Raw genomic sequence first — 14,924 nt, 5'->3', positions numbered from 1 at the left:
TTGTTATTATTATTTTTATTTATTATCATTAATATTATTATTATCGTTACTATTATTATTATTATTATTATCGTTATTATTATTATTATTATTATTATTATTATTATATTATTGTTATTATTATTATTATCGTTATTATTATTATTATTATTATTATCATTATTATTATTATTATTATTATTTCTGTTTATTAAGATTGTTAAGATTATTATTATTATTATTATTATTATTATTATTATTATCGTTATTATTATTATTACTATTATTATTATTATTATTATTATTATTATTATTTCTGTTTATTAAGATTATTATTATTATTATTATTATTATTATTATTACTATTAATATTAATTTTTTTTTTCCAATTATAAATTATAATTATGGATGCTAATACCAACCCCAATACAAATAGAAAGCAGAAAAAAAAATTTTGGGTCAAAATATTATCCCAAATCAAGCCAATTTCTATCCAAATCCCCCTAATTTTTCACAAACACCCACAAATATTCCCCATATTTTTTCTAGTGTTTATCCTCAAAGACCCCAGTCAAGTTTCCCATATAATCCACCAAATTTCCCTCAGAATTTTAATTTTTCTCAAAGCATTTCAAATTTCCCACATCCATCCATGACACCAATGGGTTACGGTGAATATGGTGCTGCATCTGGTTATTTTCCGTCACAACAACCGAATCCCAATATTTGGGAATCGAGCAATGTCTTATCTGAAGAAGATGAGGCAAATGAAGAATGCGAGGATGATGGTGAGGGAAATGAAACTCCTTCCCCCCATCAAAACTTCACTCAAATGTTAAAGCAACCACTCCAATCAACTCCGGAATTTTGTGTTGGTTGTTCAAACAATAGAAGTTGGTCGCGATCAGAAACTGCGGCTCTTATATCCGCCTACATGAACATCAGCACCAACATAATTATCGGCACAAATCAAAAGAAGGGTCAATTTTGGAACAGAGTCTTGGACGCATACGATGCTACCAGGGTATCGAATCCAGTTGAAATATCCCTACGAACTATTAGTAGTTTGAAGGGAAGGTGGATGCGAATCTCTGAAGCCGTGTTAAAGTGGTGCGGAAGCTATGATAAGGCCCGGAAGCGAAAGGGAAGTGGCTATAACGAAGATGATGTTATCCAAGAGGCCCACAAAATCCATGAGAACTCGTTCGAACGATTCACCTTCTACGAGGAATGGATCCAACTTAGGAAGTTTGACAAATTCCGGTCTTTCTTGGACCAACAAACATTCAAGCCTTCGGTGGGACATCCACATTCAAATCCACTGACGGATGAGTCTGTAGGGAGCGGAAGTAGTGGGAAGAGGACACGGGATGAGGGTGACAATTCCTCACCTACCACACCGACCAGCGTGGGTGTTGGTGATGAGAGAGTAGCTCGTGCTGAAGGAATTAAAAAGGCTAAGTCGAGGTTGAAGGGTAAAGCTCCATCAAGTGAAGCATTTAAGGAATTAGAAACATTCAACACCCGATTGCAGCTATTTGGGGATTCGATGAATGTGTCAAACGAAGCAGAAATGAAGAGTCTTGAAATACAGTAGCGCAAGGAGGCAAGGAAACAACGGAAAATTGAGCTAGAACAACATAGGATCCACTGGGAGCAACTAGCTCGTCTAGAACAGAAAGTAAACCGAGAACATTGGGAAGACGAAATGATAGTAATACTTCAGAACAAAATTAAAAGTTTCACTAATGATGCTTAGGCATTGTAATCTTCATTTTCAGTAGTGATAAGTTTTCAATTCCAGTTCAACCTCTTGTACTCATTTCCAATTATTTGTACTTTATCAATTAATCACTAAAATGGATCTTTTCCACTATCCCATTTTCATAGCCCATGTGATCTTTGTCTCTTTATTCAATTATATCAATTTGTCTCTTTATATATAATTGTGTCAGTATCTTAATTTCCCCTTTGTTAGCCCATGTGAAACCCTTCTTGTCCATTCAATTTCTGTGTGGTTCTAATCCAGTATTTGTCATAGCCCATGTGATCTTTGTCTCTTTATATTCAGTTATTTCTGAAGAAGAATTACAAATTAGTTCACTATAAATAAACACCATTCTTTCATTTATTTTACACACAAACACATAAATCGTTTGCAGTTAATATTAGAAAACCTCACTCTATCTTACATTTCTTACGTAGAAAATGAATTCAAACAGTTTCAACTTAAGCTCAACCGATTCCTCTTCATCTTCATCTAACTCGGATGATGAGGGAAGGGAGCTTAGAGTTCAACAACGTAATGAAGTGTGTCTTATGATACAACACGTAATGCATGAGTACATTCCACCAATTATTCAACCTGCCGCTCAGCAACGCCGACGCAAATCTACTGAGCCCCGAAAGGATAGGGGACGCGAAGAAGGTCATGCACGGTTATACAATGACTATTTCGCGGAAGTCCCAGTTTATCCAAGTTCCTTGTTCCGGCGCCGGTTTCGAATGCGTAAACATGTGTTTGAGCGCCTTCTCAACGCAGTGACCCAACATGACCTTTGTTTCAACAAAGGCGAGATGCGGCAGGTCGTCTTGGGTTGTCTCCACTTCAAAAGTGCACTGCGGCCGTTAGACAACTAGCTTACGGGTGTGCTTCAGACGCTTGTGATGAGTATGTCCGTATAAGTGAGGCTACTTCACGATTGGCACTCCAAAAGTTTACAGAAGGTGTCATCAACCAGTTCGGTGATCAGTACCTACGCCGTCCAAACATCGCAGATATGGAAAGATTGCTACGTATTGGGGAAGAACGTGGATTTCCTGGCATGATAGGCAGCATTGATTGTATGCACTGGGAGTGGAAGAACTGTCCACACGCATGGAAGGGGCAGTATCAAGGAAGAGCAGGAGTTGCAACTCTCGTACTGGAGGCAGTTGCGGACAGAGATCTATGGATATGGCATTCGTTCTTTGGGATGCCAGGTAGCTGCAACGATATTAATGTGCTTCATCGATCCCCTGTGTTCGAAGACGTCTTAGAGGGTCGAACACCTTCTGTGAACTTCGTAGTCATTGGTCATCATTATACGAATGGGTATTATCTTACTGATGGAATCTACCCTAGATGGGCTACTTTTGTGAAATCCATTACGAGTCCACAAGCTCGTAAGGATCGTTTATTCGCAAAACACCAGGAAGCTGCAAGGAAAGACGTTGAACACGCATTTGGGGTCCTTCAAGCTCGTTTTGCCATTATTAAAAAGCCGTCTTTGGCGTGGGATACCGACATACTCCACAATATCATGCTCGCCTGCATTATATTACATAATATGATCGTTGAAGATGAACGAGAGACGTATCAAAATAACGTTAATACCAATGAGTTTATGAATGCTGGAGGCAACGCTAATGAGGACATTACCGAGTACCGTACTGATCGTATTGTGGATATCGACTTATACTTGACTCGTAGAACAGAGATTGAGGATCAACAGACTCATTTGCAGCTAAAAAACGACTTGGTCGCACATATATGGAATAAATTTGGTAACAACGAGAACTTACGCAATTAGGTTTACAACAAATGGTTATCCCTAAGGACATCTTACAAAACGATGTGTAGTAGTTCTTTTTTTTTAAAAAAAAATGTACTTGATTATAGTTGTAGTACTATAATCACGATTTGTACCTCTTTTTTTTTTAATTATGTTAATTAAAATTAGCTGCGTTGTTGTTTAAAAATATTGATCACAAGAATTAGTTTTTAAAAAAGCTGATAAAAAAAAGCGATAATTTCTTAATTAGTAATCACGATTAAAAAATTAAATACGTCAATTAATTACATTGACATCGAGTTAATAAATTATAATTATGAATTAAATAGATTATATTTACAAAAATAAAATAAGGTGGGGTAGGGAGTATTGATGATGAACCATTGTTTAGTGTTCATTGTTAAGAGTGAATATTGTAAATGGTTTGTTGGGTTGATGTGGATGAGAGAGAAATGGTGATAGTGACCCATGAACCATTTTTTTTTGTTCACCAATAATGATGCTCTAACGGTCATATTTAACATCTAAAGTTCATGAAATCGTCAAGTCCATGCAGAAAAAGCTTCCTTATTCCACACCCTTAATTTCACTTTCAAAGATCTAAGCTATTATCAAACAAAACTCATCTTCAACATTAGCAATCACTCTCCTCACTATTCTTACATCTAAAATCTAGATTAGTAGTGTACTATATATTTTTTTAAATGAAAAAGTGAGGCTCCAATTGAAAAAGGAAGACCAAAGAAGGGTAGAATAGTCAGAACAAGATGGGAAAACAACTCTTGCATAAGCTATAAAAATGCTCTTCAACCCAACATCTTACACTGATCTCATCAAATAATGAAGCATCAGGAACAATTCACATACAGTATATAAGACATTTCCACACTAAAACTCTATTCTTTAGAGACACAGTCAAGTGGGCATGTTTGAGAAATGAGACAAAAACAAGCAGACATTTGCAGAACTGATGCTTCAAACTCAGATTATATGTCAAAAGTATTAACATCTGTAAATCAAGTTGCAAATTTACAGTATGATATCTTACTATTATCATATTAAAGCTTCTTAATCATGAAAATATAGTATTGAAAGGAACTTGTTTCCAGGGTTGAGAAGCTTTGATTTGATAATGATAAGATATAATAAAATTACAGAGGAAACTCAAGAGTTCAACAAATCAACACTACCAAAGAAAGTTTTCTAGATTCATTTTATTTAATAAGCACCATATTGGGAATGGTAATATCACCTTAGTTGAAGGTCATGGTCCTTTCCCCAAGGTTTGGCACCAACTTTAGGGCTTCTCATATATAGTTCTCCAAAGCCAGTATTTACCTCGTCTATACTCATCATATCTGGATACAATAGCTTTTTTATACCAGCATGCAACAAGCTTAACTCTGGTTCGGTATTGGAGGTGTTTGGGTCCAATTTAGTCCAATTGGGCCTAAGCACTAAATGATCCAATTAAAAGCCCAAGGTCAAGGTTCAACTCTCCAATTGTGCTAAAGTCAAAGGTCAGCCCACAAAGCAAGCCAATTGGGCTAAGGCCCAACCTCTCCATGTATGATGAGGTATAAAAGCCATCATTATTGATACATTCATATTTTTATTCAGATATAGATTCAATGTTCATTCATATATTCTGATATATTCCATAAAAGCCTCAAGCACCAAACTCTCTTGCATAGTGTCCTCTTCTTACACATTGTACTGACTTTAGCATCGGAGGGGCCTTCCTCGGCAACACCCCCGAGGCTAGTTTACGTGTGTTTACTGTGCAGGAAACCTTCGGCCCAACATAACTTGGACCGAATCCAGCCTTCTCCATTTCAGCGGACCTTCGGCAAGGTCCCATTGTTTTCACCCGAAACAGGAGGTATCTCCTCTGACGTAGAGATACAGTTATGATCAATATCAACGGTAACAACCTATACAAGAAACTGAAATCTGCTTTAAATTTTCCTCAGAAAAGAAATATTTAGTACTGAACTGTTTAAAGTCACTAATAAGTCAAGAAAAACAGAGGCATTGGGGTAATTGTAGTAGAGAAAAGGAACTGCATTCGATAATAACAACTTACACCATCCATTGAAAGTCCAGATGTATCAACATTTGAATGAAGGCCGATGATATATGGAGTTGGAGCATCAATGTAGTCCACTCCTTTTGAGAAGAGTAACGGAATGTAGACATTCTTTATAAGAGAAACTAGAAATCAGTGATTATGATATTTTATATTAGAAAGGTTACACTAAGCATAATTGAAGGCTTTATAGTTTGAGTACTCACTTCTCAACAACAAGAAAACACAAATCCCATTCAACTAGCACTAAGAAAAGTAGAAGACTTTATATATATAAAAAAAATTAAAAAAAAAAAAAAAAAAGTTCCTTTATAAAAAGAACAGTCTCTGAGAAAGAAGTTAAACAAGTTAAGGAATAGAAACCCTTTTTCCAGGACCCATGAGGCCATGGAGCCTCGCAAATGGGTGTATTAACAGATCCACCTTACACTCATAACCCATAAGTCAGTCATTATAAAATGAAAAATGGGTGAGTTCTATTAAATTCAAAGGAAACGTCTGACATAATTTTTAAGAAAACAACATATACCAATATCAACATCAGCCCAGTTCTTCTAAGTTCTAACACAATGTAGCAGGTAGTTGTGATACCTATAATTAAAATTAAGTATATAAAAAAATAATAATAACAATGATAAATTAGTATTTGTCTATGAAAATAAACTGTTAATAAGCTTAAGTTTCCATTTTTTCTTTGTGAACAGCTTACCATCTACTTATCAATAATGATGAGGAATGCATTCACTATAATCAACAGCAAATTTTTATCTCTAAAATGTTTATGAGCAAGTGACATTTCTAAAACAACAGTACAACCATTTAACTTTTGACGGTCAAAGAGAGAGAGTTGTGTTGTTATCTTCTCGACAAGAAATGCTAGAATGGCACCAATAAAACACAGGCAAGGTTACATATCAACTCCTTTAAAGGTGAATATCAAATAATGACCAAAGCATTGTAAAACATACCTGCCACTGAAATGGATAGATTAGATGACATATAGACTCAGACACAAGCGTCAGGAGCGTGTACCTATTACAAAAGACAAAAAGAAAATATGATGGATATGCCAAATTAGGATTAGAAATAAATATACCTCCCACAAATTGTCTAATTCTTCGTCTTGTTTTATTCACTTCTAATATACACTACAAGAGAGCCAGAGTAAGGTTATTCTGAAAAGCCATATGTAACACCTAAAATGAAAACCTTCCCATACTTAAATGATTTATATTGATAAGAGTTACTTTGTTTTTGTAACTTAAAAACCTTCCCGTCCATATTAGGCAAATCGTTTGTCAAGTACATGTTTTATGTTTTGTAGAGGTAGAAGATGATGAATTTGTGAAGATGATTGTGAACATACTCAAGAAAAATAGTGTGAACACTGCAACAATGTGTTTTGATAATAACGCTAAGATTGTTGTAACTTTTGTGGCAATGAAAAAAATAACGAAGGACAATTTATGTTATATAAAAGTCTAAGTAAAGTTACATGTGTAAGTTGTAAAAAGTGTACCAATCTACTTGTAGTTTGCATTCAAGCCATTATGAGTTTGCATCAAGCCATCAAGATAACAAGATATGATGATAACAATGATACCAAGAGATATATGATCTCTTGATATCTCTTATAGTTATCAATCTCATACTTAATGAACTAAGACTAGTGATTAGTGAATATGGAGATTGAGCTTGAAAAAAACACGATTATGTTTAATAATTAAATTAAAGAATTGTGTTTAAAAAAATTTATAATTTGTTTACAATTAAGCTTGAACAAGAAAGTAGGAATGTGCATTCATATATGTTATTAAACAATACGTTATACACGCTAATGAAGATCTCGTCCATTAATGTTCATTTTGATATATATATGTAATACAAGTAGTCAACTGACGATGGATTCTTGTTGTATAATGTATTGTAAGAAGAAAATATATTACAATGATAAGTGAGAAATGACTGCCAAATGATTAAGAAGTGATGAAAGGTTTCTGAACAACAAAGCTAAGCCTCTCTTTCCAAGCTTCCGGAAATAAGACATGGACGAATATGTAACATAGCTCCTGAACTATATTTACACTTGGTCACTCACAGCTTATGCCACAATGATCAACTCTGCTCTGAATCAAGTTTTTGTCTGCCTAGATATCCTCGTCGATGCACTTAAGGCAGTTCAACACTATCAACAGAGAATAGTCCAAAATAGGGATTTGTTATTGCGGAGTGCAATGCAGACAAGGCTGAATTTAGTGTCACCCTGTCAACCTTTTCCCGAGGAAGATATAAGAACTGCCCCCTGTTGGTTTTCTCGAATCCACAGAGTTCCAGAAATCTGACACCTCCAATCAGACTGCCAACACTTTCCTGATTTTTTTTTTTTTTTTTTTTTGGAACAAAAAAGGGTTACTATTAGCTAAATCATACATATGGCAAGAACATAAGTTGATACATGCCTCACGGCATATATTGGGTTAATTGAGCTGATAGTAGTTCATAACTTTTGATAGAACTCCAGGATTCCAATCATTTTTCTTCCATACAACTACAGGAACTGTCGCAAGCCTCGCAAAACAGTTTAAAATATGTTTTTAATTATCTAAGCTTCTGCAATTTCTTTACCATTTCCTTTACAAGTACCATATTTCCCAACTTTATGTAAACCATTCTAGTTGAGGCTATGATGCATTAAAATTTAAAACTCCCAAGGCAGTCTGAAAGGGTCCAAAGAGTTTTCATATGATATGTGAAGTGCATACCTGGAAAATTGGGTTACTGAGCCGTATCTTCCTGTATTTTTCTACATCAGGATTCTTCACGACATTTCTAATGTATATTAGGAGAATTTGGAAAGCCTTCTTTACTCTAGCATCTTCATCCTACAATCATAGAAAAAATAGAAAAGGGTTTATGTTTCTATAGCCAGACTTAATACTATGTATAAAAGAAAACATTATGGAAATGTGTAACATGAAGAATTTCAGTAATCACAGGTTCACTGCTTCCAACTCAACAAAAGTTATCGAGAAAATACTGTGGTTTTAAATGATATTCTTCAAGATAATCAATATTGAGAATCAACAGTAAAAAAATTATACTTGATCTGGCATGATGAGTGAGCTATATCCGGTTGTTAAAGAAGGATAAGCTTACCAATTAAAGAACTGGCACATAATGGAGCTAAACATAAGGGGTTTGAATTAAGTTTGAAATGCTTAAGTTTTTTCCTGACTAGGCAGATTAAATATTGCTTTTGAACTAGTGGCTTGAAGCAATTCAGTTTTGGAGAAGGAAACTCAAATAAGTATTGCTTGTGGTATTCATTTAACTTTCTAATGAAAGAAAAGAGCACTTTTAGTGGTTTCATTTTCAGTTCAAGAGAAATTTGACTAGCCATAAAATTATCAAAACTGAGCAAGAAGCTTTTTTAGAATTGAATCTGAAGATTGGAGGTGTAAGCTTCGGCAACATCCAACAAACATGTGATGCCTATATGAAACACATGTCCCTAATTAGTCGGAATGTGCTACCATGCATATTGCAGAGGTAACCTTTACCAAGCTTGTTTTCGAACACTGCCCTGCCTCCCTCCAACTCAAAATTTCATGATCTCTATGGCAATTCAAATCCCTTTCAAACGGCATTAGGCACACATGCTTTTATTTTGGTTTTGGAAAGCAAGTCACAAAGTCTCACAATCCCTAAAAGGCCTGAAATAGCAATCTTTCACTGAATATACTACCTTTACCTAAGCATGTCAAAATATGAACCTCATACAATTTACAAAATTGAACCATAAGAAAATTCAATTTATTAAAGATAAAATCATTCTGATCATATTCAAAGCCTGTTTTTTCAAGTTAGACAAGATGTCAACATCAGGCACTATCTTATGATATCAGTCTAGAACCATTTCAAGAAAATCATATTAGCCACTTTTCATTTTTTCATTTTACCATACCAAATATCTGGCTCTGAATCTGAAATAAAACAGTATTCATGGTATAAATGAAGTCATGAACAGAAGAAATTGGTCTTGTTTTGAATTACATAACCCCTTTATAGTGAAAGTGAAAGGAGGGTTTAGGAAATTACTCAGTTAATCACTTAATCCTGCTTCTAACACATTAACTAAAAATTGGAAAACCAAGCCACTAACCTTATGGTAGCGCCTTAGACTTCTTAAACAGTCACACAGAAGCTCCGCCTTTTTAGCCTTTTTAGTAGATGTAACAGGCTTTGAAACCTAAGTATGATTCAGTAGAGAACTTTTGAAATTACACATAGATGATAAAGAAATATAGCATTCTTTTAGAAAGAATTCGTTAACTGTAGGCCAAAACCTACAAATAAAGAAATTGCAAACTCCTACTCAGCACTCCTCTCCAAATTAAGAGAGAGCAAGTAAAGCAAACCTCTGCGGATTTTTTCTGTACCACATGACATGCCGTCGATGCTGATTGCACTGATGAAGTGACTACAGGTGATATCCCAAGCCTTGACCTTCTTTCTGCCTGTAACTCTTACCAATAACAAAAGTATCATATATGTCCATGACTAGACACTATTTGCAACAGAAATTCTCATTAACAAGTAGTCAATTATACCAATAAAGCCTTTGGCATCAAAACAAAACTGTTTTCTGGACTTGGTAGTTGGTATAGGTAAACAGATCATTGAATATTTAAATGTGGTTTTTGACCAAGTTGTCAAGAGGTATCAAGATTTAACATGAAGCAATGAATATGCCGTGTCAATAACTTCAGATTGTGAACATACTAATACAAGCCATCCTCATAAAGAAAAGATACCACTATCAAATGCAATTCTTTGTGGAGTCCACATGATCTAGGCAGACTAATAGAAAGCAGGATGATGGTTTAGGTGTGACTTAATCAGACTGAACTTAGTAACAAGTGTAAGATAAAGCAGGAAGATGACTGGAATCAGAAAAGGACCTTATCTGCTTCTAACTTTTGGCGTATCTTCTCCCTTGCCTTACTTTCCTCCTCTTTTTCTGCTTCACGTAAAGCTATCATTCTGTTGAAGCAGAGAATGACAGTCTCAAATAGACATTTGGAAGACGATATCAAGATAGTAGGCACAAGCAGATTATTTACAAACCAACTAGCTTACAAGATACCTTTTTCTTGCATTTTCTTCTGCAGTTTTCTTTGCTTCCATGATTCTCTTCCCAGCTTGAATCCTCTCCTGCAGCACCAAACTGTTAATTTGCATACCCCAATAGCAAAAAAGAACATTTCACTGCTTCTGTAAGTAAAATCACTACAACAGTCACTTACACATTAAATAACAGCAAATAGCCTCTTTCTGTATTAAATTGATAGCAGTTAACACTTAAAGGTCTAGTTCCCTCAACTTTAAAAAAAAAAAAAAAAAATTATAAAGCTTTTATCCATTACTTTAATAAGTTTTGAGCATTATATAACACCTCTCATACAATTTTTGTCCATAAATACATTAGGCAAGCAACAACTTGTATAAGCAACATGATGACCTTCAAAAGGTGCATGGAACACACCTACAAGTCACTACTCATTAGGCTTATATCTTAACTACGTTAATCAAAATCTTCATTTTGCCTTAAGTAACCAATCAACATTCAGACATGGTAATATGGTATGGACAATTGGACACTTGATACTTCATTTTGGATCAAATTCGCGGGACTGGTTCATAGTATAGCTGGCACCAGGACACATAGCCATGTATGATACATGTTCGTATGTCTGAGTAAGTTAATCTCACCCACCCAATCAGGACTCTAACGGGTGTATAAGGTAAACAATCAAATGACAAACCTTAAGTTGAGGTTTGACAAAAATTTCAACTGGCCCATCCAAATATTTAACAAGCATCGATGCATAATGTTGATGCAAATAAAAATATTGGGGCTATTAAGCTTACTAAATTTCTGAGTTCCTCATAAGCAACATTTCTGATGTCCTAAGCCAAATGACAATTATACCAAGTACCTAGTAATATTATCCCAGAGACATGTATGGGAACCTTCATAAATCTAAGTAGATCAGGATAGGCCCATGGTATACTCCTGTAAATTTGTAATACATGTAATGTCATATTAGTAGCATTGTATTAATACACGTGATTGATGAACCAATGTAGATCAGGATATGCACAGAGCATATAAAATTGCATGGTACTGAAGGAAAAATCAGTTATCAGCATGATCCTCCAGAGATTAGACTACAGCAACCTACAAGAGCATGCTTCTTCCACAACCAATAGTTCCATCTTCCATACAAGTTAGCTCTATCGTATAATTTAAGCAATTATGAAAATAACCTTTTGCCAATGCTTTCTTTAAATAGGAACTTGAGGAAATGGAAATCTACATATTACATAAGGACCACCATGGGTGTCAAGTTGTGACACTGTCAATGAAGAGTACATAAATAGGCAACATAGTAATATAATACCTTTTCTCCTTGTCTTTCCAGCTCCTTCTCTTTTCTTTTGCTCAATTGGTTGGCTCCAATCCTTAAGTAGATGCAAAATAGTAATGAAAGTATAAGGTCTTTGCCCATGAATAAAATCTTTTCTTATAATAAAGCTTCAAAGAATATTCATACAGCAGAGAAGAAGAATTTAAGCCAAATTCCAACATACAACCTCAGATTTTGGGCCTTGATCTTCACTTCTTCTGTGATAGGAAATGGTTTGGTAGCATCCAAATTAATATCCACAGGTACCTGGGTGCACTTGAGAAGTTACTATTAAAGGGCCCAAAGCACAATTATACTTGTACAAAGTACATCACTGACTTGTATATAATATCTGGCCATAAGTTTAGAGATTTCAAGCAAATATGTTCTAATAAATATATCCTTTCAGTTAATCAATCTTGTTCTATCATTCATCATAGAAATCAGTAAGAAAGATATGGATAATAATAATAGACTTTCCTCAATCCTTGATCATATATTTCCTCTGAAAAACATAAACTAGAACTAGAAGAAGGGGAAAGATCTCAAGATAGGCAAATGATAAAGAAAATTTCCAATCATTTATCATTCAGTTCGGCCTCGTTGAATATCAAATCCCTATTGATTGTAGCAAAAAAAAAAAAAAAAAAAAAAAAAACATCAATTGAGAATTTCAACAAGGTTATTTCAGGGTGAGTGGATCACTTGTAACGAAGATAATAAGCTTTGAGGGGGGAAATTTGGAGTTATTATGGTACCAGACACAAGATAGGTCTCTCAAACAACATGATTTTTCTCTTACAAGCCAATCGACGAGAAACATTAAATCTGTAATTCTGTAGGTAAATAGTTGACAACTTGACATAAGATGCAAGGGAAGGACCCTTGAAAAAATGACAAAAGAATATCTTACTAAATTTACAAGAGAATGTGAGAGCTTGAGAGCATGTTTGAAAATTCTCATGTTTTAGCATGCAACTCTCCTAGTCTCATCTTTGGGAAAGAATAGGCACCAAAAGTGGATAGGGTCTTTATTATATCTCGCTATGATAAAGTTGAAACTTAGAGTCCTACAAAGTATTCGAACCCTACGTATAGTCGTATACACATAATCAAGGAAACAGATATAGCTATTTATTTTATTGGTGGGGACATATTTCTCATGAAAACATACAGCAGTACAGAGCACAACTAAACTATTAGGCATTTCAGCATAGCTTGTACCTTCATAAAATAGAAAGTGAGGGGAATTATCCTTAAGCAAAAACAAAAATTAAAAATTGATATCATACCAAAGGAATCTCATCGATATCTGAGTCATTTTCATGCTCAACTATCCAATTTATAGCATCTTCCAGACTAGAATTTCCTGAGAAAAGATGAATAAATAAGATAAATATTTTGATGCCAGAACTGTGAGCTAAACTAAGTAGACAGCTATCCTCAACACTCCTAGTTCTAAAGTCGATTTTACAACTGCCCTTTTAGAGTTACAGTATCAAACCCACTTCCTTCCACTGTTATATAAAGCAGGCAATCATCCAACATAACAAGAGCAAGAAAGAACAAAAGGCAACATTACAGTAAAAAAAAAGTGACAATGATGAGAAAATGATAGTATTGTAGCTTAATTTGCAAATTTGATAGGACTTAAGTAATCAAAAACATAACCACTAACAAAAATTATTGAACATATATGCGAAATGTTCTTACTTGAAGCAACAAATTTATACTTTGAAATAGCCAAAAACTTCATTGACATAAGTCCACATGACTAAACTTGCTCCCTAACATTGTTAACAAAGTTACAAAAGAAAAACTAACTCACCAGAATAATGAAGTGACCGAATTGCTCGAGCTAATGAAAATCCCATTTCTTCCAATTGTTCCAGCAATTTCTTGTCTACTTCAGGAACAGCCATTTCTGAAACACAAAACATAAAACACATATTTAACATCTACCATCAGACATTTTGTCCTTCAATTTTGAAACTTAGAGATGAACAAGAAGAATCACCTAACAAGATCATAAGCACCACAATTCATAGTCACATATAATTAGATAACAAGATCATAAGTAAGAACAAAAGCAATCCATATACATTATCAAATAATATAACAATTAATATTAATAACCCGATATCAAATCAAATTCTTCAGCTGCCAAACAACAACAAAAAAATGAACTCCCAACCATCTATACCGCGAAAAGCCAATATCAAAATCAGCAACTGGGACTACCACATAATCAAAATTTAAAATACCCTTTAATCCACAAAACCAAATTTCAAACCCCAGTCATGATAAATCAGCAATTGAACTACAAAAAACAATATTTTTTTGATAAATTAGAAGTTTTTAACCCAATAAATTAATGCAAATTCACCGCATTTCAAGATTATATAGTCATTTCAGAACTTGAATTAACAAAACTAAACGTACCAATTCAACTTTGAAGTATTTATGAAAGATGAGAATAAAGAATAATTGCAAGTGAATTGGCTAAGGGGGGTTTATAAGGGTGGAGAAGAAGAAATTGATGGGGTTTTCGTAAGGGATTCAGAAGAATGGCCATTTGAGAGATTCTTTGAAAATTGCAGAGAATTGTGGTAACAAGAATCGAATAGAAAACCCTGGATTACTACTTCTAGCAATCTCTGTCTATCTCTACAAATTAAATTTTGATTCCAAATCTATAGGTTTGGGTTAACTATGGGCGTAAGGAAAGAATTTGTAATTTGTACTGTACTCCGTAATCTCCAATTCCATGCAAATGGCTCTCTGCTTATGCACCCAATCAAAATAAGCAAAAATATCTCAGTGTAAATAAAT

General features: G+C 34.4%; 2 protein-coding genes and 1 pseudogene across 2 annotated transcripts; 2 read left to right on the top strand and 1 right to left on the bottom strand.

Annotated features, from left to right (window-relative positions):
* The first annotated feature begins 640 nt into the window (after nt 1-640).
* On the top strand, nt 641-1,576 carry LOC110687664 (glutathione S-transferase T3-like). Its single transcript, XM_021864291.1, has one exon. It carries the CDS (start codon nt 641-643, stop codon nt 1,574-1,576), a length of 936 nt encoding a protein of 311 aa, XP_021719983.1.
* Nucleotides 1,577-2,187: 611 nt separating this feature from the next.
* LOC110687663 lies at nt 2,188-3,606 on the top strand (annotated as a pseudogene).
* Nucleotides 3,607-7,450: 3,844 nt separating this feature from the next.
* On the bottom strand, nt 7,451-14,924 carry LOC110687746 (UBX domain-containing protein 1-like). Its single transcript, XM_021864373.1, has 11 exons — nt 14,535-14,924; nt 13,921-14,016; nt 13,385-13,461; nt 12,280-12,359; nt 12,087-12,147; nt 10,769-10,836; nt 10,584-10,665; nt 10,041-10,139; nt 9,785-9,871; nt 8,385-8,504; nt 7,451-7,992 (listed from the first exon to the last, which is right to left on the bottom strand). The coding sequence occupies exons 2-11, from the start codon at nt 14,012-14,014 to the stop codon at nt 7,792-7,794; spliced, it is 969 nt and encodes a 322-aa protein (XP_021720065.1). The 5' UTR covers nt 14,015-14,016; nt 14,535-14,924; the 3' UTR covers nt 7,451-7,791.

Source organism: Chenopodium quinoa, unplaced genomic scaffold (genome assembly GCF_001683475.1).
Source record: "Chenopodium quinoa cultivar QQ74 unplaced genomic scaffold, ASM168347v1, whole genome shotgun sequence".
In the NCBI taxonomy this organism is placed as follows: domain Eukaryota; kingdom Viridiplantae; phylum Streptophyta; class Magnoliopsida; order Caryophyllales; family Amaranthaceae; genus Chenopodium; species Chenopodium quinoa.
Note: the sequence above shows the minus strand (reverse complement) of the source record. Positions and strands in the feature narration are given on the sequence as shown.

Coding starts and splice junctions, on each gene's coding strand:
- LOC110687664 (XM_021864291.1), top strand. CDS start 641: ATGGGTTACGGTGAATATGGTGCTGCATCTGGTTATTTTCCGTCACAA.
- LOC110687746 (XM_021864373.1), bottom strand. CDS start 14,014: ATGGCTGTTCCTGAAGTAGACAAGAAATTGCTGGAACAATTGGAAGAA. Junction 10,666..10,768: donor GAAGAAAATGCAAGAAAAAG/GTATCTTGTAAG, acceptor CTGCTTCAACAG/AATGATAGCTTTACGTGAAG. Junction 10,140..10,583: donor AAAAGTTAGAAGCAGATAAG/GTCCTTTTCTGA, acceptor TAAGAGTTACAG/GCAGAAAGAAGGTCAAGGCT.